Raw genomic sequence first — 24772 nt, forward strand, 5'->3', positions numbered from 1 at the left:
TTTTTTCAACCCTTTGAAGCACTGCTTAAATAGTACTTAGTTACATTAGTTCAGTAGTGATTTTTATAAAGAATTTTCCTTCAGAACTTAAATCACTCTGATTCTTTGTAAAGTTGGACTTCTGTATTTTCAAATTTTCTTGTTTTTTGATATCAAAACTTATAAAGTTATATAACTACAAAGGCAATAATGTTTTCTTATCATTTTTACAAGCTGGAAAACATTAATATTTACAACAGATGCCAGGGATGGTAAAGCAATTATTGCAAAATAATATAAAGCTTTAACTTCTTCATATCTGGAGATGATAAATTTTAAGAGAATATATAACTTATACACATGGAAATACTAAATCTAATTGGGTAGCCCTACTGGTCCCTCAAAGCACTGTTGCTGTTAGCTTTATAATAAGGATGGCAGAATCTATCTTTTGATTATTTATTCATTTAAATGATGACTCATAAGTGGATGGTGCTATTGTCTGAACGTGTCCCCTTCCAATTTCATGTCTTGAGATCTTAATGCTTGCTGTAATGGTATTAGGAGATAGGGTTATTACGTCATGTGGATGTAGCCCTCATGATTGGAATTAGTGCCCTTGTAAAAGAGGCTCCAGAGAGATCCTTAGCCTGTTCTACCACAAGAGGTCCCAACAAGAAGGTGCCATCTATTAACCAGAAAGTGGGCACTCAAAGGTGAGGTGAAAGTCATTAAGTCATGTCCGACTCTTTGCAACCCCATGGACTATACATGCAGTCCCTGGAATTCTCCAGGCCAGAATACTGGAATGGGTAGCCGTTCCCTTCTCCAAGTGATCTTCCCAATCCAGGGGTTGAACACAGGTCTTCTGCATTGCAGCAGGTTCTTTACTAGCTGAGCCACCAGGGAAGCCCAAGAATACTGGAGTGGGTAGCCTATCCCTTCTCCAGTGGATCTTTCTGACCCAGGAATCGAATTGGGGTTTTATGCATTGCAGGCAGATTCTTTACCAGCTGAGCTACCAGGAAAGCCTTAAGTGGGCTCTAACTAGATACCAAATCTTCTGGTGCTTTCATCTTGAGTTTCTAAACTCCAGAACTGTTATTTATAAGCTACCAGACTTAGTTATTTTGTTATGGCAGTCCAAATGGACTAAGACAGATAGGAAATACATCTACTGATTAGTTTTGTAGAACTGTCCCACAGGTGACTATATCAAACCTGAAACAACTGATGCTTCTCTACAGTCATTTCTCTTTAAACTTATTATTCCTTGTTAATTTAATTGCTTAAAAATTATCTAGTTGGCTGGTTGTTTTGAGGGGTGGAAAGGGTTGAGGCAATAAAATTGATATTGGCCCTGAATTTCATGTTGCTTCAGCCTAGAACAATGGCTATGACCAAACAATTAATTTTGAAGATGTGGAAAGGATAATTTTCATAATAAACTTGAAAAATCTGGAGACATGGAATAGCACATTCTAACGATCTCTTCCTTTCTATAAATAGTAGCATTTTGGATTTGGTTGGATCATATGGATTCCAATTAAGCTGTATTCTCTTGACCCTTTCTTTCACATGTTGCATATTAAGCTTTGCTTTAAATATTCCACAGTCAACAAGTGGAAATATTTTTTTACCACAATAATTCATTTCCCCCCTCCCACCCTAAAAATGTCAACATTTAAAGGAGACTAGGATGGCAATCAAGAAAGTTAGGATTTACTTGCATGAAAAGGATTCACTTTTCTAAACTGACTCTGCTTGTCTATGTCTTTTTTGGAATCATAAACTGTTCTCACTGCTGGTTTAGATAAAACTATAATCTATTTTCCTGTAGTGTATGGTGTGTTCTTGTTATGAGTCATAATCATTTTCTTCTATGGGAAAAAGATGAGTAGGGGCAAACTTCGTGATAAATAGGATCTGTTTCTAAACAGTTATCACATAAAGACAATCCCTAGAATGTTAAATACCAAGTGTTTTTATTTTTGTTTTTTCTAGCTTTTATTTTTATTTTTGTACTATGTCTTTTTGACTCATGGCATGCAGGATCTTCCCCAACTGGGGATCCAATCCAAGCCCCTTGCAGTGGAAGCACGAAATCATAACCCCACTGGGCTGCCAGGGAATTCTTAGTTTCCTTTTGTTTTTATTTTATTAAACTACTGCTTTAAGAAGTGTAAAATAATGTCTTTCCTTAGTTTTACATTGAGCAGAGGAACTTATTAAACTATGTCTTCTCCAACTTATTCCAAGATTAATTTTTAAATCATTAGGTCATTTTTTTCCCCTTCTCAAACTAGCCAACCAAAAAACCAAACCATCAAGTGAAGTATAGGACCAAAGCAAGGGGAAAGGCCACAGTCCAGGATGACTGACATTGCCATCAGGAAGAGCCCAGTGCCCCATGCCCTAAGGCTAGGAATGTGGCTTTTTTTTTTTTTTTTTGATAACATTCTTGGGCTGATAGCTCAGCTGGTAAAGAATCTACCTGCAATGCAAGGAACCCTGGTTTGACTCCTGGGTCAGGAAGATTTGCTGGGGAAGGGATAGACTACCCACTCCAGTATTCTGGCCTGGAGAATTCCATGGACTATATAGTTCATGGGGTCTCAAAGAGTCAGACATGACTGAGCAACTTTTACTTTCACTTGGGGAGAAGCAGTGAGGTAGTACATAGCTGTCTGTGAGTAGAGTTAAGGGCCTCCATTCTTCTGGAATCATACATTTTCTTCTATTTTCTTTTTTTCAAACCTTGAGGCTGTCGTGACCAGATGGTTGAGTGAGCTGTTAAAGAACCTTCTGCCTCTTGGGAGGTTGGAACTCGGCAAGAGTGTGGATGATCCAGAGACAGAGAGCACACAGGGTAGCATCAATGCACTCAAAAACGTCTCCAGTATAAAATTAAGATTTAGTGGGAACTTATGTTACTGTGTCTAGGCACCACAAATTTGACAAAATGAAGTGGTGTCCCCTTCCCCATTTTTGATGGAGCTCCAATGACAGCAGCTATAAGGAAACCAGAGTGAAAGTGAAAGTTGCTCAGTAGTGTCTGACTCTCTGTGGCTCCATGGACTGCAGCCCATCAGGCTCCTCTTTTCATCGGGTATTTCTGGGGAAGGATACTGGGGTGGTTTGCCATTTCCTTCTTCAGGGGATCTTCCCCACCCAGGGATCCAACTGGGGTCTCCTGCACGGCAGACATTTTTTACCGACTGTGCTACCAGGGAAGCCCCAACAGAAAAATAAGCCAGAAGGAAGACTGTGTGCTGCATTCTCAAATATGGGGTCTGTCAACTCAGGAATGAGTGCTTTTATTAATCCCTTCTTGGGAAGGACATGGATAATTTCCTCTAAAAATAGTCTCGAGTGTCTCAACAGTGTGAGGAGTGGAGAAAGGCAATCTGTTGCTTTAGCTAGTGACTGGCTAGCAACAATAGTAGCTTGTATATTTACTGTGCTTTGTAATTTCAAAGCACTTATTTTATTACAAAAGTAGGCGTCTCTGCAAAAATTTTAATGGGTTGTTAAGTGGGTTGAAAAACTCTATCTCTTGCTTAAAATCTACTTGTGACATGGAAATTTGATAGGGATAGCTAAAATAGTAACTGATGTTAATGGTACAAAAACCTTTCCAATAAGAATTTGCTAATTTTCTATTTTTAAAAGTAAAACTTAGTCTTTAATAGATTATTCAATATTTTTGATTGCTCAATATCATTTTGAACAATATTTTTCATTGCACAGACTGTAGATATAGAAGTGTAAGGTATTTTTCAAACTATTTATGGCCATTAAATTCAGTCTTCTGCCATTATCATGTTGCCAGTTTTCCAGCTAATAAAATATTCTTACTGGTTGAGATTCTCTTACAAGTGTATTTTCATGACTATTCCCTGGTGGTCCAGTGTCTAAGACTCTGTGCTCTCAGTTCAGGGGACCTAGGTTTGATCCCTGGGCAGGTGACCAGATCCTACATGCGGCAGACTTGGTGCGGCCAAATAAATCAGTAATGACTATGAATAAAGCTATGGTTACTCTTTTTGCCTCCGTCTTTACTTCCCTCCATTCATTTCTTCTTTCTTTTCTTCATTTCTTAAAACCTACTTATATGATGGATATGCTGCTCTTTGAATTACTGGAGAGACAGGATGGGCAAGAAAAGACATGTGGCAACTGAAACAGCGATACTGAATGTCTGAAGTAGCTAGGGGAAAGTGAGGACCCATCTGAAGGAAGCTGTTCTGGCATTTCCAATAGTGAGAAAGATCTGCTGATGCTTATTCTCGTGTTAGTTTAACTCTTGACAAGGACTCAAGGGAAAGATAATAGAATTGGCCAATATCCTGCTTACACCGAAAGAGAACCGGACTGAGAGTCATTACACAGTAATAAAGAACGGCTATAGCAATCCAGGACTTTCCCAAGGAGCCATACTTGCCATTCCTTTTGTATATGAATGCTGGTCTTCTTCTGAGGGCAAATAATTCTCATTTTTCCATTTCCCTCTGAGCACACTTGAATCCTCCCATCAAATCTTCTATTAGCCAGCCCATAGACTCTTTGGAGCCCCCATCCCACCCCCGCCCCCAACACACACACCTACAAATAGTCACATTTGAGTTCAGATTCAGAGTTGAGTCTTATCCTGGGCTAAGGCTTCTGTGATTTGACTTCTCTGCTTCTTCTTTATGAGCTACTAGTTCAGATTACAAGAAAATACTCTTATCATATGTTTATGGACTTCTTTGGAACTAAGAATAAACATGATTTTTTTTTTTTTTTTGGTCACACTGTACAGCACGTGCAACTTCCCTGATTAGGGATCGAACACATGCCCTCAGCAGTGGAAGCATGGAGTCTTAACCACTGTATCACCAGGGAATTCCAAAGAGTTATGAGGTAGGGGAAGGAGCAAGAGCAGAGCTGAAGTGACTTCCAGGCTTATTGATTACTGCTTCTGTGACTTTGGGTGCTTCTCTGTGCTCTAGTTTCCTCATTTTAACAACAAATATATCAATAACCTGCTCACTGTGCTTTGGAGATAATTACATAATATAATTCAGTCAAAGGATAACTGGTTAGCATGAAGGAGGTACAGACAATTTGGGGGTTTTGTTTCTTTTTTCTAATAAATCCAGAAGTAAGAATATAATAAAAATGATCACACATCTACTAAGTTAGTGGCTTGGGAACAACCTGGAGGGGTTGGTCACTAGGTTGGTAACAACCTAGTTGGGGAGGGAGGTGAGAGGGACATTCAAGTGGGAGGGGACATGGGGAAACCTATGGCTGATTCATGTTGATGTTTGGTGAAAACCAACACAATACTGTTTAGCAATTATACTTCAATTAAAAATAAATAGGTTAAAAAAGCAGGTGAAATGTTGTTATCTGCAACAGAAAAAGTCTCAGTTGATCCAACTGCCATCTTTAGGTAATCTTATTCTTTAGTGGAGGATGAATTTATATTGGCTTCCAGACTGACTCTGTGTTACAAGAAGTAACATATCAGCTTAAGAAAGAGGCCTTGTCTCCCACTAATTTGCCCAGAAATAATTGCAGCTGGACTGAGATAGAGTCTAGTCAGTTCCCCAGCGTCTTTATGCTCATTTATTTTAAAAAATGCATAATTTCAAGAATATGTGATTTCTTAATTTTAACAAATCCAAGACAACACCTGTGTTTACATTTTGGTTACTAATATTCATTTCATTTCCACTGAATCCTACAGATATACTTATTCCTGGAAATTATTACATTAATTTCCAGGAATAAGTAATTCCTTGATGCAATAATTTCAAGGAATTACTTATTCCTGGAAGTTAATGTAACAATTTCAAGGAATTACTTATTCCTTGAAATTATTAATTTCATTTCAAGGAATAAGAAATTAATGTAATAATTTCAAGGACTAAGCACACTTATATGGATAATATCACATATTAATCAGGACAAAAATGGACTTATACGTGTGACTTGTGGGATTAGTTATTTTTCTTGATATTTATTATGTACAGAATAATTATTATATTGAGTGGTGAAACTTCTAATTCTCATCTAAGAGCCTGTACATTTCCATTTTTTGGAAAAGCAAAGTTGGGGAACCCAGAAGGACACTGTCACTAATGAGGGGTTATTAAGGACATCACCTTGAACTAACACAAAGGACAAGGCTTTCCTGCCAATGGTCATCTCCAGACCACCTCTTTCATGCTACACATAAGAAATGAGGACGCAGAGCAGTTAAGTAGTTTGCCAGTCATTAAGTAGTGCCAGCTATCTATGACTGGATAGAAAAAAGACCTCCTTTCTCTTATACAGTAGAATTTGGAGATCAGAACAGGCATGTGGATCAAACACAGATTTACTGCAGATTGCTGCATTCCCTTCATTTTCTTTGTATCTAGACTTTACCAGCCATCTGTCACCATTAACAGTTTACCAGATCTTAGAGACAGAATCAGAGCAGAAAGTTAATGCCTTCAGTGACTAATACAGGAATTTTATCAGAAGTCAAGCAGGAGATTTTCCCAAAGTTGAGTAGGCTGCTAGTTTGAAGATGATAATGATTTCACGTGCTTTAAAATCTAATTACGTGTGGATTAAGAACTGCAGTTAAAGTTGATGTTTTCTTTGTCTCCACTTCTATTTCACCCAATGAAAGTGAAAGTGAGGTCACTCAGTCGTGTCCGACTCTTTGCGACCCCGTGGACTGTAGCCCACCAGGCTCCGCTGTCCATGAGGCTCCGCTGTCCATGAGGCTCCGCTGTCCATGGGATTCTCCAGGCAAGAATACTGGAGTGGGTTGCCATTTCCTTCTCCAGGGGATCTTCCCAACCCAGGGATCGAACCCAGGCCTCCTGCATTGCAGGCAGATGCTTTAACCTCTGAGCCACCAGGGAAGCCCATTTCACCCAATATGTGACTATAATGCTGGTTTTCATTTTTTTTTTCCTTTGTAATAATTCTACTTGTAATTATGTGCTACATCAGAGATTTAGATTATCTGCCATTGTCTGGGGGCCACAGAGTAAAAGTCTGGAGTCAAAACACCTGGGAAGACATGATAATCATTTGCCACAGTTGTCGTGTCCTGGTTTATTTCACCTTTTTTCAGCATTGCATGTGCAGATGTAGACCTTCTCAGTCATTGCTTGTTGAAAGGATGGAGACAATGATAAACACAGAGAGTACACAAAAATTATTCGGCCACATAGCCTTGACTAGGTAAGACTGAGGACAAAGATGGTGATAGAAACCACCTCTAAGGTCTAGAAGATGGGACTATACTTCCACCTAACACAACTCTGTAAGGAAAATGTTTGTTTCTCCTTGGCGACATAAATGTTGTAGTTGAAGATTGGATTATTCTTGTACATAACACATTTCACGTGGACAAGAAAAGAAAATACAGAATAAGAAGCAGGAACACATCACTCAGAAATTTTATATCTTGGAAGAGGAAAAGAGAATTAAGGCAAACGGTCCACATGAAGAGTATAGTTTGTGGAGAAAGAATGACCAGAAATTGGCAGCTAGAAACCAGACTCATTGCCAGCTCTTCAGAAAGCAGTGCTCTTTAGAGGGCTAGGAAGACTGGTGAACGGGTAGCTGTGTGTCCTTCCATTGCAACAGGAAGGTTATGGTGGGTCATGAGAATCTGTGGCACCTGTCTCCTCTTGCCCCAGGCTGGCTGTGGCCTCTCTGAAATACTGGTGAAGCCTCCAGATAGGGTGACTTCAGTTCCCCAAATGTTCAAGATGCCAGAGGAACCGACATACAAGAAAAGATACAAATTTTGAAGCAAAAAAGGGGGAGTAATGAAACCATTTAGGGAGGCCCCTGTAGCTATAACTAGAATTTTTTTAATCACAATAAGAAAAATGGGATAAATATCTTCTAATACTTTATAAGTAAATTTCCATCAGCTCAGATAAGGCTGGACTCCAAAAGCAAACACCGAGAAATGTAATATGTTCTGAATTCCATAGGATACACAATCCTCTTTCTTATTTCAGGAAATCTCTCAGAGTAACAACTTTTTAACAAAACAAACAATAAAATGAACAAAACTTTAAAAACTATCAACAAATATATTTATTGTGGTGGCTTTCCCCCCTATTAGATACACTTTGTTAGAAAGTAGTATCCCTTTTAGTTCCATGTGGACAATTAAGCAGGTAATAAGATTGTTTTTCCCCCTCCCAGTTGAGAGAGAAAGAAAACACATGACTTGGCAAACATGTTATATTTTCCTTGCTCTAGTTTTTGTTTTCTATGAAATCAGAATTTTCTTCTAATAAGTATGATTTTGTTTTTGGAAGTAAGTTACAGGTACATGTTTACAGACATATAACCCAAGGGGTAGCAGAGGCTGAACCACACAGTGCGGACATAGACTGGAGACCTGTTCCAGGTAATCACAACCCTTCACAGTTTTGTAAAGCACAAAAATCATCCCCAGCTCTATGGTTTAGTCCACATTTTGCCTTCCTCCAAGCCCATACAGTATATCAATCCTGAAAATATGTGCACTCTCATGCTTCTTGCAGAAGGACAAATGAGGGCAAGAGAACCAAGCTTAAAACAATTGTTTCCGTGGTGATAATTCCTATGATTCCAAATGCCAGGCCCTACTATCTGAGCACTCCCTAGATTTCCTGGACAAAACAACACTGTCCTTTGAAAGGTGTTTCTCTCCTCTGATCTCTGGTTTCTTTTGAAGGGACACAGCATCTTTCAGTTTGCAGAACTGTCATTTGCTTCTTTAAGCAATAGCTTGAAAACATGACTTTACGGGGAGAAGATGGTGCTTCTCTAGCTGTTATCATTAGGTTGTTACAGCTTCTAGCCTATTGATGATTATGTACAAAATTCCTTTTCTCTTAAAAATGCACAGCACGTAAGATAACCATTCAAAAGCATCCCTTCTTTGGACTTTTGGCTCTTTGTTGTTAACTATGCTTGTATGAAGAATATAGCGACTATCTGGAATGTTGTTTAGACTGAGCAGTAACTGACACGTTGTCCATTTGTGGTCCTAACGGCTAGAGCACCTGTCCTGGGCATCTGGTGGAGATAGCAGCATTACGAGTTTACGACAATCTCACGGGACCCTCTAGTGTACAGTGCTGACGGACACCGATTTCTGTTGTTTATCTTGGACCTTTCGTTTCTTCTGCTGCTGTTTGTTTTCTCGTTGCTCTGGAGTTTCCCTGCTGGGCTCCAGACCTTTGTTGTCAGGTATTGCATCTTTACTTTCTTCTTTATTAGGTTTTTTTCTCTTTCTCTCCCTTCCTTTTCTTCCTGAAATGAAAGGAGACACCTTTTAAAAAGCATTCAGTCATGTTCAGTTTCATTTTTCAAAGTTTTTAAAGACAAGTTGAATTTCTCTTAGGTTGCATACCATGCCCATAGATACGAAATTATCCCCTATTTAAATCATTCATCCAGTTAGTTTTATGAAGGCTGTTGTACTTTACTTTAAGCAACGCAAACATGAAACACATGCACATATGATGACATAATTAATACTTGATAGTTCTGAATTCCAGAAGGTTCTATTGCTGTCAGTTTGGTATGAGTATAATTTTACGTGATAGCTATTGGTGGATAATTAATATAAATTTTTGAATAGATTTCTGGTGGCTCAGATGGGACAGAATCTGCATGCAATGAAGAAGACCCACGTTCTATCCCTAGGTCAGGAAGATCCCCTGGAGAAGGGAATGGCAACCCACTCCAGTATTCTTGCCTGGAGAATTCCATGGATAGAAGAGCATGGCGGGCTACACTCTAAGGGGTTGTAAAGAGTCAGAAAAAATTGAGAGATTAATACCTTCTTTCAAGAAACTTACTAATGTGTGTATGTTATCTGACTCCTATAAGAGGTTCTATTTTGTTTTCAAAATTTTCGAAGTAGCAGTTACCTATTTGCATTCTGTCCCAAAGAAAGGCAATGTCAAAGAAGGTTAAAACTACTGCACAGTTGCACTCATCTCACACACTAGCGAAGCAATGTTCAAAATTCTCCAAGCCATGCTTCAACAGTACATGAACCATGAACTTCCAGATGTTCAAGCTGGATTTAGAAAGGGCAGAGATCAAATTGCCAGCATCCATTGGATCATTGAAAAAGCAAGAAATTTCCAGGAAAAACATCTACTTTTGCTTTATTGACTATGCCAAAGCCTTTGACTGTGTGGATCACAACAAACCGTGGAAAATTCTTCAAGAGATAGGAATACCAGACCACCTGACCTGCCTCCTGAGAAATCCGTATCCAAGTCAAGAAGCAACAGTTAAAACCAGACATGGAACAACAGACTGGTTCCAAATTGGGAAAGGGGTGCGTCAAAGCTGTATATCGTCACCCTGTTTATTGAACTCATATGCAGAGTACATCATGAGAAATGCTGGGCTGGATGAAGCACCAGCTGGAATCAAGATTGCCAGGAGAAATATCAATAACCTCAGATATGCAGATGACACCACCCTTATGGCAGAAAGTGAAGAACTAAAGAGCCTCTTGGTGAAAGTGAAAAAGAAGAGTGAAAAAGTTGGCTTAAAACTCAACATTCAGAAAACTAAGATGATGACATCTAGTCCCATCACTTCATGGCAGATAGATGGGGAAACAATGGAAACAGAGAGAGACTTTATTTTTGGGGGCTCCAAAATCACTGCAGATGCTGAGTGCAGCCACGAAATTAAAAGACGCTTGCTCCTTGGAAGAAAAGTTATGACCAACCTAGACAGCATATTAAAAAGCAGAGACATTTCTTGCCAACAAAGGTCCATCTAGTCAAAGCTATGGTTTTTCCAGTAGTCATGTATGGATGTGAGAGTTGGACTATAAAGAAATGTTTGACTACGACTATGACTTAATAACCCTATGGTATTAGCCATGAGGGCAGGAACTTTCTCTCAACCAAATGAGTAGATGTTTATTGAAATATACTGGACTCCATGAGAATCTTGACCTTGAACAGGGTTTGAAGCACAGATTTATTCAGATACACAGTGTGAAACATTTTAAAAAGTGGAATCAATACAACTTTAAAGGTTTTGATGCAGGAAGCATAGTGAAAGAAAGACTGGGGCCAGGACGAAGAAATAAATTTCATTCTATTGGCCTTGGGTAACTGTCGGCAGTTTTAGGAGAGAGTAATTTCATCAATGGGCTTCCCAGGTGGTGCTAGTGGTAAAGAACCCACCTGCCAATGCAGGAGACATAAGAGAAGCAGGTTTGATCCCTGGGTCAGAAAGATCCCCTGAGGATGGCATGGCAACCCACTCCAGTATTCTTGCCTGGAGAACCCCATGGACAGAGAAGCCTGTCAGGCGATGGTCCACAGGGTCACAAAGAGTCAGACACGACTGAAATGACTTAGCATGCAATTTGATCAAAGTGAGTGAGTCTGGCACCACATTAGATGAATTGTTTTTAAATTTCAAATGAGTATATTAGCTATATTTTATTATTATGTTAACATTTTACACATACAACCTACATTGTAAAGTAATTTTGGGGGCATGCTTTAGCAATCTCCATTAACACACATATCCCAGCGAAAAATTACTGATTCAAATCGATACAGTAAGTGAAAACTAAGAACCAAGTCTACCTGGGTGTGGAAGAAATTCTGATTGGGTGTATCCCTACATACTGAGTCATGCAGAATCTGAAATTAGTTTCAGTCTACAAAAAGTCATTTTGAACAAAAGTATTTTCGAGAAATTATTTGCATGGGAGAACCAAAATATTTTCACATCCTGAAATAGGCTGCAAATATTGAATTCAGTGGTTTGGCTTTCCTTTTCTTGAGCTCTGGTTATGGAATTCTAGGAACCAACATTATTAATACTGTATATGTATGCTCAGCCAACACAGTCTCCTTCGCTTTTATGCCACAACTAGCTTTGTCTGAGACTATATTTATAAAGTCTTCCAGTTATGTTGTGAAAACTTGCCTGTTGGGCTCAACATAAAAATCCCCAAAGTTTGGACTTTAAAAGGAGAGTAAACAAAAATAAGAATTCAGACCACGTAAATCAAATATCACGCAAATTATTTGGGATATGTAGAGAACAAAAAATATTAGAGTTGACTATTACGTCTAGGGCTGACTAGTTGTATACAGATTCATGAATTTCACCATTCTTTTCACTAAAGAGACTATTGCTGGATTGATAATATTTCTATAGAAGAAATTCAGGGTGTTTTCTTTTTTTTCATGTTGGCTTTACACATTTTCAGTGCTGATATGAACTTAGTAACTAAGAGAAAACTGAAAAGCTAATTTATTATCTTGCATGTGTACTATAATTTTCATAAATCTGTACAAACTGAAAGAGAGAGATGCTGGTTTTTGTGATATGCAGTTGATTTTCCAAAGAACATGGCTGAAAAGTTTAGATTACATAATACTTCCATTTGAAGAGCATTTTGGAAGTGTTCAAGTTCATCTCTAAAAATATCGTCAGTGAAAATCATTCCAAAGTTCCATAAAAACTACTGACCCTAAACAAAATGTTATTTTTATGGAAATCATCCAAAAGTTCAGCGTTTGACATTGTTCTCTTGATGATGGTCCAACATTTTACAGCTGTGATCCCAACCATAAAAAATATATAGTTTCTTTCTTGGTCATGGATTGATTTATATGTTTGCTAGCTACATGTGACAACATATTCAACTTACAGTGTATTTCTGCTTATTAGCAAACTGATATGATTATTTCTTAACACAGGCAGAAACATTCTTGGAAGTAGCTTGAAACCAGTATTAGAGTTTTATTATCCAAGGAATAACTATTTAGTCTGGGTGGTGAGTGAAAGGGGAGGCTCTACTAAAGTAACAGGAAACTAGCATGTTGTACGTTGTTGTTGCCTAACAGAGGGCTATTGCACAATAGAAAAATGAGATTATTATTTTTTACAGGCCATGTGTTAGTGGTTGGAAATGCTAACTATCCTTTTGCATAAGTAATATGTTTTCCTCTTGTCCAAGAAATAAAAATGCAGAAGAGTGTCTCTAGTCCATTAAAAATCACATGCAATTTGGGAAACCCTGTCAGGTTTTCATTAAAGGGGATTTCTTTTTCTATGCTGCTGACTTTCATTGATGTGGGCAGGAGTTATTTTATACATTTTTTGGTGATTTTGCAAACTATGCATTCCAGTTATCACAGTCTTACATATACACTTGTGCTCTGTCATTCACTGATTATGTGTGTGCATGCACCCACGTGCACCAGAATTGGGTTGTAGAGTGCTCCAATGATTAAAAGAATCTTCATCATGCTTCCATGTCCCAGCTATGAGGGCGGGGTTTGGATAGAAACCATCAAAAAGAAATTAGTCCTAGCACAGAAGTGTAACGTTTAAGAACATTAAACACTACATTAGTCAGAAAAACATGGTGTTCAAATTCTAGATCTGCCACCAGCTAGTTGTGTGACTTTTGACAAGTTGATATCTCTTGGGATTAATTGTCTGATATTTAGAATGGGGATAATCATTACCACTTGCTGAACTTTTTAAGGGTGCTTGTAAAGCACTTAGCATAGTACATGGTACATATTAATCATGGGAGAAATGAAGGCTACTGTTATTAACTCATTACACAAACAGGAATTAAGCCTCTATCCCTGCCAAGGAGTGTGTTAAAACCTGGAGATACAAGTGAGATATGGGGACAGATACAATAAATAAAGCCGCACACTAATGCAAAAATAGTAGCATGCACAAGATCTATTGGTTGCAGAGCAAGGAAAGCATTGAACTCTGCCGATGGAGACCGAAAAAGACTCCCCGGACGGGGTGATGTTTAAGCTGAGCTTTAAAGAATTAATGAGAGTCCGCCAGGCTGATGAGGGAAAAAGGGCACAGCAGGCAGTGAACAATATGTCAATGGCATGAAGGCACGCAAGGACACGGTGAATCTGGGGAACTGAAGTAGACTTCCTTGGTTTGATCAGAGCCTATATATAGCGCATTACCCAGAGAAGCTGGAAGCACAGACAGGACTCTCTTGCCATTTTGGGAGTTTGTTCTGAGGACCAGTGGTACTGAAAACTGGAGAAGGGCAAGTGTCAGAATCCGAGAGCAAAGCAGAATTTGGGTGTTTCTGTGACTAGTTTAGAAAAGGCTATTTTCTATTTCAGAAACTTCTAAAAGTAATAAGAACCCATCAAATGAGTATGGTGATGTACCATTTGAGCCTTGACTTTGAAGAGTAGTTAAAATTTAGCCTAGATCTCTGTGAAGACCATATAGCCACATATTATTCAATATTTGTTGCAAATCATAATTGAGTAGGCCAGTGACATTTTTGAGATTCTGAAGTTATTTTCTATAAATACAATACTGGAATGGGTTTCCATGCCCTCCTCCAGGAGATCTGCCCAACCCAGGGATCGAACCCCAGGTCTCCCGCATTGCAGGTGGATTCTTTACCGTCTGAGACACCAGGGAAGCCCATGAATACAATAGGGTATTGTCACTTATGTAAAGATCTCCTAGGGCCTTCTGCAAACCGGGTTTCCAAGCACAGATGACTTTGAAAAATAGATTCCTAGTGCCACTCCTGGAGATTATGAGTCAGTAGTTTTATGATGTGCCCAGGAATTAACAACATGTTCATTCCCAGTTGATTCTTCTGTGCAGCTACATTTAAGAACCATAACTAGAGATCAAAAGAAGTCCAATGTTCTCAAACATGTGCTTTCAAAAAATTTATTTCATGTCACAGCATTGATAATTTAATGTCTTATACTTTCCCATGGATATCCGGTATGTTTTTTTGACTTACTGTTAGCTATTAATTTTTAAGTCAAGTTTTCTAATTAGGTACATTTGGAACAGGCACCTATATACAAGATAAAAATTAGTTGCAGATTGTCTTTTTAAAATATGTTCAAAAAGAAGTATGAACTGAAAAGTAAATACATTAAAAAAGAACAAAATAAGTGGTGTTGAATAATATTTCCTAAATTGTGTATTACATACTTTAAGTTCCAAGTAAAAATAAAAACCGCAGAAAATGCTGTTATCTTTTTAAATGTAATAGGGTTATGAATAAAAGGATCGTTCTCGTTAGAATCACAAGTAGAATTTGTTTATTGAGAATTACTCAAATTAGGAATATCAGTTCACAGTTTTCAGGGTGTTTAGAAATATCTGTGTATAGATGGTCATAAAAGCTGCTTCTTGGTGAATTTCTTGCAAGGTACCACTAAGGGGAGCTATTGAGCTTTAAGTAGCTCAACTTCCAAGACTAAGTTTTCTCAGAAAGCTAAAAATGTATCCCACACTCTATGAACTGAGGACTAAATATCACAGAATCTACGATCAAGCCAGTTAAATGAGTATCTCATCAAAAGTACGAAATTCATTGTTAGGTAGTTCTCTTAATTTGGTATGGAAGGAAATTCATTCGATTGGGTATAGAAGGAAATTCATTTGAGAAGCCAAGACTTTATACTTTCAAAAGGGCGCAAATGATGTGAAAAGGGAGTTAATCTGATGATTTTTGGACCTAGAGTTGGACCTGAATTTTATGTATAGAGGATGAAAATTCCAATTTTTTCCTTTTTTGTGAAGACATCACTGAAGAAATTTCGCAAAGGAGGGGAAATTGCTACAGTATGACTTCTTCAGCAAATATGATCTATTGTGTAAATACATATTTAAAGGTCTTTGAATTGTGGGCTATATAAACACAGGACAGCTTGACCTAGTGGTGCAGAACAGAGCTGAACGTCAGCAAGGCTAAATTCTTTCTCAGCTATATCTTTACCAAGCAGAATTGACTTGAGAAATGCATTAAAACCTTTTGGGTTTTTGTTGTTTAACAGAACAGAAATACTTATTTCCTTTCTATTATTTTAACCTAGGAATTTATTTCAAATACAGTGCAAATATGGTATAATGGATACTTAAAATAGGCAGACGATGTCTCCAAATGGAAATTTAAGCTACCTGTTTTATCTACTCTGTATAGTTGATCCTTGAACAACACAGGTTTGAACTGCACAAGTCGACTTATACATGGATATTTTTCAACAATAATACTACAGTACTACAGCTTCTGGTTGGTTAAATCCCCTGATGCAGGGGAACCACAGATATGGAGGGTGACTATAAATTATACTTGGCTTAACCCTCTGGAGTTGTATAATGGTCAACCATTGTTTAATACATGAATTAGTTCAATTGTATTTCCATTTAATTTCCAAGATGCTTCTGAGTAATTATTTACAGAAAAATAATTTGATGTATCATTACATACTCTGCTAAATGCTGTAATTTGAGAAATTATCTTGAGCTCATGTTTGCAAAGATATTAAGACTGAAACAACATTTTGGCTACCAAATGAAAAGGGTTAATATAAGAGGTGTTCATCCATTGTTAATGGAAGAAAATGAAGAGAAACTAAAGAGCCTCTTGATGACAGTGAAAGAAGAGAGTGAAAAAAATGGCTTGGAACTCAACATTCAAAAAACTAAGATGATGGCATCCATCATTTTGTGGCAAATAGAAGGGAAAAAGTGGAAGCAGTGACATTTTTTTCTTGGGCTCCAAAATCACTGCAGATAGTGACTGCAGTCATGAAATTGAAAGACATTTGCTCCTTGGAAGGGAATCTAAGACGAAGCTAGATAGCATCTTAAAAAGCAGAGACATCACTTTGCCAACAAAGGTCTGTCTGCCACAGCTATGGTTTTTGCAGTAGTCATGTACAGATGTGAGAGTTGGACTATAAAGCTGAGCGCCAAAGAACTGATGCTTTTGAACCATGGTGCTAAAGAAGACTTGAGAGTCCCTTGGACCTTAAGGAGATCAAACCAGTCCATCCTAAAGGAAATCAGTCCTGAATATTCATCAGAAGGACTGATGCTGAAGCTGAAGTTCCAATCCTTTGGCCACCTGATGTGAAGAGCTGACTCACTGGAAAAGACCCTGATGCTGGGAAAGATTGAAGGCACAAGGAGAAGCGGGTGGCAGAGGATGAGATAGATAGCATCAGTAACTCAATGGACATGAATTTGAGCAAACTCTGGGAGATAGAGGAGGGCAGAAGAGCCTGGCGTGCTGCAGTTCATGGGTTCAGAAAGAGTCGAGCATGACTTCATGACTAAACAACAACAACAAATCTGTTTATGCCCCATTCTTTTGGGGATTCTGAAACAAGATTGTCCTGCCTATAAGGTACTGAGTGTAAATTTTCAGAGGTTAAAGAAGATAAACCCAAGCTTCCTACCATGGCACCCAGCGCACTTATCCTCTGTGACCGGGCCCCTCCTTATGCAGCCATCAACTTTGAAGTCCTCATCCTGCTCTTGCCAGTCACCGCTGCACATCACTCACCATAACCCACAATGCTTACAAATCCTACTGATGCATTTCCCTAGAACGCATTCTCTAGTATCCCTGGATCTAACTCAGACTTAAGTGCTTGCGTGTCACACCTTCAGAAAAATCTTCCCCATTCTTGTCATCTTTTCCTCTGCTGGATTAATTATGTCTCTCTTCTCTTTGCTCCTTAAACTCCCAATTAGTAATCCTATTGTAATAATCAAGATGAAGTTGACTTAGGCTGTCTATTTTCAGAAATACAATCTGCCACTCTTTCTACTTTTTGCCTATCTATTTGCTATGAAGTGATGGGACCGGATGCCATGATCTTAGTTTTTTGAATGTTGAGTTTTAAGCCACCTGTTTCACTCTCCTTTTTCACCTTCATCAAGGGGCTCTTTAGTTCCTCTTCACTTTCTGCTGTTAGAGTGGTATCATCTACATGTCTGAAGTTGTTGATATTTCTCCTGGCAATCTTGGTTCCAGCTTGTGATTCATCCAGTCGGCATTTCACATGATACACTCTGCATATAAGTTAAATAAGCAGAGTGACAATATACAGCTTTGATGTACTCCTTTCCCAATTTTGAACCAGTCTGTTGTTCCATGTCTGGTTTTAACTGTTGCTTCTTGACCTGCATAGAGGTTTCACAGGAGGCAGGTAAGGTGCTTTGGTATTCCCATCTCTTGAAGAATTTTCCACTGTTTGTTGGGATCAACACAGTCAAAGACTTTAGCGTAGTCAATGAAATAGAAGTAGATGTTTCTCTGCAAGTCCCTTGCCTTTTCTAAAAGACCCTGATCGAACCCTCCTACACTGTTGGTGGGAATGCAAACTAGTACAGCCACTATGGAGAACAGTGTGGAGATTCCTTAAAAAATTGCAAATAGAACTACCTTATGACCCAGCAATCCCACTGCTGGGCATACACACCGAGGAAACCAGAATTGAAAGAGACACATGTACCCCAATGTTCATCGCAGCACTGTTTATAATAGCCAGGACATGGAAACAACCTAGATGTCCATCAGCAGATGAATGGATAAGAAAGCTGTGGTACATATACACAATGGAGTATTACTCAGCCGTTAAAAAGAATTCATTTGAATCAGTTCTGATGAGATGGATGAAACTGGAGCCGATTATACAGAGTGAAGTAAGCCAGAAAGAAAAACACCAATACAGTATACTAACACATATATATGGAATTTAGGAAGATGGCAATGACGACCCTGTATGCAAGACAGGGAAAGAGACACAGATGTGTATAACGGACTTTTGGACTCAGAGGGAGAGGGAGAGGGTGGGATGATTTGGGAGAATGACATTCTAACATGTATACTATCATGTAAGAATTGAATCGCCAGTCTATGTCTGACGCAGGATGCAGCATGCTTGGGGCTGGTGCATGGGGATGACCCAGAGAGATGTTATGGGGAGGGAGGTGGGAGGGGGGTTCATGTTTGGGAACGCATGTAAGAATTAAAGATTAAAAAAAAAAAAAAGACCCTGATCCTGGGAAAGACTGAGGGCAGGAGGAGAAGGGGGCAACAGAGGATGAGATGGTTGGATGGCATCAGTGACTCAATGGACATGAAAACTGTCAAACTCTGGGAGATAGTGAAGGACAGGGAAGCCTGGCATCCTGCAGTCCACAGTGTCTCAAAGAGTTGAACACCAGTGAGCAACTAAACAAAAACAATAACAATTTTTAGAAATAGTAAGAGTAATAATGATAGATGACTACAATTTAATGAACATGTCCAAGTGCCAGCCATACTCCTAAGAGCAAGTACTGTGTCTATAAGTTCTGTTATCACCTCCATAGAGAGATGAGGAAAAATATCTTTTCAGATGAGGAAAAAGATGAGGAAAACCACTGCTCTTCGCTGCCTTCACATTCTATTTTGACAGAGCACAATGTGACATGACATCCTTGTATTCTTGTTTTATTTACACTGAAACTGATGAGGACAAAGAAACAAAAAAAGAAAATACAGTGTCCAGGTGTGAACTAACACAAGAAAACATAGAGGTTTTGTAAAGATGAGAACATACTTCCTTGACCTCTTGAAATTCCAGTTTCCTGAGCACCCAGTTGCTCTTCAGAACCTAAGAGTACTTTGCAGTAAATGTTTTGTGTCAGCGCATTCATTTACACCATGCGTTACAGGCTTGCTACAAGTCAATTTTCATTATTTCCACCCCTCTCACAATCACTTAGAGGTGACGTATTGTATACATGTAATTTGGAAATCATTTATGTATTTCATCATTCATATGTAACTTAGAAACTTCATTTGACCTTTAAAACTACTATTACACTTTTAACATTCTGATAGAATTCAGCAGAAATTTTTATATTTAGCTAACATTTAATATCAGATAAAGAGGAAGAAAAACTGTATGAATTCAAATTTCAAAATCCCACTGAGGTTTGAAGGCAGTTCTATTATTAATAACTTCACTTCATGGCAGATATCATAAATAGTAATATTAATAACTTTTTAGAATCTATATATTCATAATACCTTAGCATGATGAACTTGCTTTTGCCAAAGCAAGTATGTTTCTTATTGATTGCTGTCAATAGGTCTTTATGGATTTTGTTCTCTCCTTCAGTTGTTTAAGTAGTTTCATTACTCATTGAAGATATAGGGTCTGAAATTTTGAATTCTGGCTCCATGTCCCAACTGAACTTTTCTTATGCCTTTCTCCCAAGGTAACTCCAGTCTATCACAGTGCTTCTGTTGCCCAGAATACTACCCTGTAGAATTTTTGCACTCAAAAGGGGCATTAACTTAGAGTCCAAAAGGGACTATTAAAGATATTGAATAGTGCATACTACGATGCCCTCTTATTGTAAGTCATCAGTATTAAAAATAGTTAAAAAGTACAAGGAGAAAAAAGAACCCTCAAATGTGTTACTATTTGCAATACGCACAATTTACCCATTATAAAAGTAAAGTGTATCCTGTATTTTATTTTACAATATTTAAACAATATAACAGGGCATTACAATTTATATTATATAGCTATTTTAAATTTAATATTCTTTTATGTGGGCTGATTTCTTTTGAATCAACTACTCTTGTTTGAAAGTTCATTTGAAATTAGTAATTTCATTGTATTTTTTTTTTTTTTTAGTGCAAAATTTCTTAACTTGACTTTGAAATTCTACCCAGCACATTAGGTTAGATTACAAAATTCTTGAAAACTAAATCATGTACAATTTATGTGTCAGAAGTTTCTTGATCTAAGCATGTTTGCATAGTGTGTTTAGAACTAGATCTTGGGTCTTATACAATTTTATCTATTGGATAAGCACGTAAACATTCCGATTTTCATTTGCTGTCAAAGAATGTGTTGGTAAATTTCAGCTTTAAATCGATTAAATTTGGTTCATTACTTCTACCATGAAATTCACGACTAGTTTGTAAAATTACTATTACGGCTCTCCTTAGAAAAAATTGACTCTGGATATGAGTTTTGGATTGTTTAACATACTGTTTGTGAATTTATGAGCATATGTGTATATTGCTTATCTTCAGAAATTTAGATAGTGATGTGGCTAGTACTGCTATTTCAAAAACTGTTGAAGCTTGCCTTGTAGCATTGTCAAGCGTCCTCCCTGAAATTTTCAGTTGAGATCCTTCTTCTCAAAGTACTAATGACTGTCTCAGGGATGAAGTTTCTCCTGGTTGCAGCACTCATTCTCTGCCTTGCTTCCCTCAGGGCCCACTCTCAACTCGTGGTGGCTGCTAGATAGCCTACCACCTCATATAGCAAGGTAGAGAATACATGTGAGTCTATGGAATGTTTTCATCAATTTTTGTTCATATCATCCTTAAAAAAAATCGAGTGCAGCCATTTAAATATGAAAAAAACACCCAGTAGAATGGCCTCTTAGAAAACTCCTACCATATGCATATTGCCAAACTTGAAGTATGTAAGACAGTATTACAGATAGGATTTCTCGCAAAATTATTTTAGAGCAGAACACACAATTATCATCCAGACTATATTTTGAGTGATTCCTTTAAGAAGTATGAACAATTAATTTTTTAATACTTCATGATACTTAATTAAAATTTTTTTCACTTTTGTGATAAATTAGTTTTCTTAATTTGTGTCAATTAAAATTTTAAATATAACAGTTTCAATAAGTTACTAGTTAACAATAAGTTGAAAATAAGTGTAGAGCGCTTAGAAAATCTGAGCCTTAAAAATGTTTTTTCCTAGTGAATTTTCATTTTCTTGCTTTAAATCTTTCTGAGTTGACAATCATGTTATCTCAGTCCCCATAAAACATGTTAAAGTCACAATTAAAAATGCTTCAATATGTTGACTTACCCAATTCATTTACCTTAGAAGATCAGAAACCTCAGGCATATCAACATTTGATTCTGAAAATTAACACTTGATATTTTAAACTGTTTTTCGTCCTTGCATATTCCTCTCGAGAGAGAACACAGTGATCGTGCATTTTTGCGTAGAGCTTAGGATAACACTGGTATGTGAATTTTCTGTTTTTTCTTCAGCTAGGTGTGCAGGCTCACAGTTCAGTTTTTCATACTTAAAATACAGGTTCTGAAATCTTTTTATGGTAAATATCCACCAAATGCTTTTTTTTTTTTTAAGAGAATCTCTAAGCCAAGAGCACTGTCTTCATCTTTGATGAAATAGAACTTTCCAATTAACAGGAAAGTCCTCCATTTCAAAAGGCTGAACAGAATGCTACTTGAAAATTCATTCCAGCTGGTTAAATTAAAGAACTGAAATAAATCCAAAGAAAGAATATTCTCTTGGCATTTATCATTTGATTCTCATTTGGATAAATTTCCATTTGCTCCAAGAACTTGTCTCGTCTCAGAATTTTGTTCTTCTGAGACAAAAAAAGAAGTGTTGATAGGCATGTTTGACTGTACTGTACTTCCTCCCTTACCCGGATTGTCTACACGGTTGCATTGACAGCTGGAGATGGCCTCATACTTGGTGACACATTTGCAGTGATTGATTATACAAGATGTTGATATTATTCTAGTCTCTTTCATCATTTTATGTACCAGCTGACTGTGCTGTCTAATTCTCATTCTACCACATCCCACTCTTTCCTTCCTTTGAAGCTTTTTACTGCTGTATGGGGGAAAAAATGTAACTCTAATCCAGAATTACATCACAGGGGGAAAAACAACTACCAAGTGTCTCATTTAGCATGTGCTACTCCACATTTTTAGTAAAGATGTCACACTCTTTTATAGTCATAATTTACTGTTTTCAGAAATGTATTGATTACTTACATAAAGCTAATTTTTTAATACACTTTCAGTACATCCTCAAATATTTTTACTTTTCTTTTTTGTTATAGACTTGATGCTAAACTCTTGACTTCTTAACTAGCTTGGAAAACATAGAAAATCCCATGTAGCCTTTACTATATTAAAATGTGTAAGAAATAAATTTTCTTCATTCATGCAAATAAGATCATATGGGGCATATTTCAGCTTTAGTAGATAACGCAAGCTGTTTCAGTTCTTTTTCTCTCACTGTTGGCGCAAAGATCTGTTTTTGATCAGAAATACTTTTCACATTCATTTTCATAACCAACAAGATAGCACCTTGTAATTATTTCATCAACAGTGGTTACATATACTTGAATGGAATACAAACAATTTAATTTCTTTAAGTTTTTAGCAGTTGAGTATTCACTCATCTAGAAATATCAGTCCAATAATTAAGCAAGATTTGAAACCTGGGTTTGATCACTGCATTGGGAAGATCCCCTGGAGAAGGAAATGGCAACCCACTCCAGTATTCTTGCCTAGAGACTCTCATGGACAGGGGAACCTGACGGGCTACAGTTGGACATGACTGGACAACTAACTCACTCACTCACAGTAATATTTCACCACATCTCACTTTACAGTTTTTCGTGGTGCTTCCTTTTTCACTGTACTGATGCATGTTAGGGTGGAAAGAGTCAGGAGGGGAGACACATGTGCAACAAATGTGTGCGTATGTTTTTGTATATATATGAATTTATATGCACATATTTATTTATAGGTCCTTTCCCACTACAGATGGAAAAGTTCTATCTTTCTGGTGGATTTAAAAATACCAACTCAAGACAGAAAGTCTGTTTTCCAATTTAATTTTCAGTAAGTCTAAAAGGGGATTTAGCCAATTAAAAGAGTCCTTCAGAAACTCAAACCTTTAAAATTAAGAGACTCTGCTAAATTATACGTGACTTTTTTTTTTATCAAACATTTTCCATATGTTAAATTAAACTTAAATTAACTTGCACCCTTTCTTTTTTTCTTTGAAAACTTTCAAAATGTTTTAGGGAAAATAGAATATGGTGCCCTTGTATGCATCTGATTAATGCAGGAAAATTTAAAGAATTATATTCATTCTTCAAATACTCTTTTACACGTGGACTTTCTCTCCTAATGTTGACGTTATCATGAGAAGCCCAATTTCCCTCTTCTTTCTTCATGACTAACTAGTTCATTTCCTTCCATTGTTTTGATCGGGTTTCTAAGTGTACATTATATATATTTTATATATATATATTATCTAATGAATTCTGACCTATATATTTCTAGGCCCTTTTGTAATACAACATGATGATATTGAATTATATTTCTATTTTTTGTAAAAGTAGTTATATTCTGTGTGTATATATATATATAATTATATTTCTATTTTTTGTAGTAGTAATAACTGAAAATATGATGGACTTATCTTTGTAGAAACTCAACCTTAATTCTGCTTCCCTATAAAAATATTTGAAAAGAAAGTACAAGTCACAGAATGGGTTATTTCGGGTGGGGTGGGTAATGTTGGGGTTTCCAGGAGTGGGTTCCTGATCCATTTGCATAATTCTGTGCACAGAGAACCTGGAGGCCTAGGGAGGCCTCCATACCTGGGTACACAGGTAAGCGCTGCTGCCATTGCTCTGAAGAATGTGGTAGTTTGCCTTGCTCTTTGTCACAAGCCTCCTGTGCACAGAAGTGACTCAATACATATTTGTTGAAAAACTAAGTGAAAATATGAATGATGCTCTTTTTTCCCTGATTTAATGCCTGCCATTCTATCGAGGGAGAGATGGGGAAGGGCAGGCATGTACAGAGATACTTTTGGTGCTATTCTCACACACGCAAGCATGCTGTGAGTGAGTGAATGAAGTCACTCAGTCGTGTCCGACTCTTTGTGACCCCATGGACTGTAAGCCTGCCAGGCTCCTCCGTCCATGGGATTTTCCAGGCAAGAATACTGGAGTGGGTTGCCATTTCCTTCTCCAAAGCATGCTGTGATTACCCAATATTTTGAATAACTTGTCTTAATGAATGACATTTTGGAGTCCTCTGCCAGTTAGGGGCTTCCCTGGTAGCTTAGTCAGGAAAGAATCCGCTTGCAGTACA

General features: G+C 37.6%; 1 protein-coding gene across 1 annotated transcript in view; it reads right to left on the reverse strand.

Annotated features, from left to right (window-relative positions):
- Positions 1 to 8058: 8058 nt before the first annotated feature.
- Positions 8059 to 24772, reverse strand: part of RSPO3 (R-spondin 3) — a 94992-nt gene continuing 78278 nt past the window's right edge. The window contains exon 5 of the mRNA XM_069599023.1: positions 8059 to 9291. Coding sequence (XP_069455124.1) covers positions 9104 to 9291 — 188 coding nt within the window. The 3' untranslated portion in view covers positions 8059 to 9103. The remainder of the gene's footprint in view (positions 9292 to 24772) is intronic.

Source organism: Ovis canadensis, chromosome 8 (genome assembly GCF_042477335.2).
Source record: "Ovis canadensis isolate MfBH-ARS-UI-01 breed Bighorn chromosome 8, ARS-UI_OviCan_v2, whole genome shotgun sequence".
Lineage (NCBI taxonomy): Eukaryota > Metazoa > Chordata > Mammalia > Artiodactyla > Bovidae > Ovis > Ovis canadensis.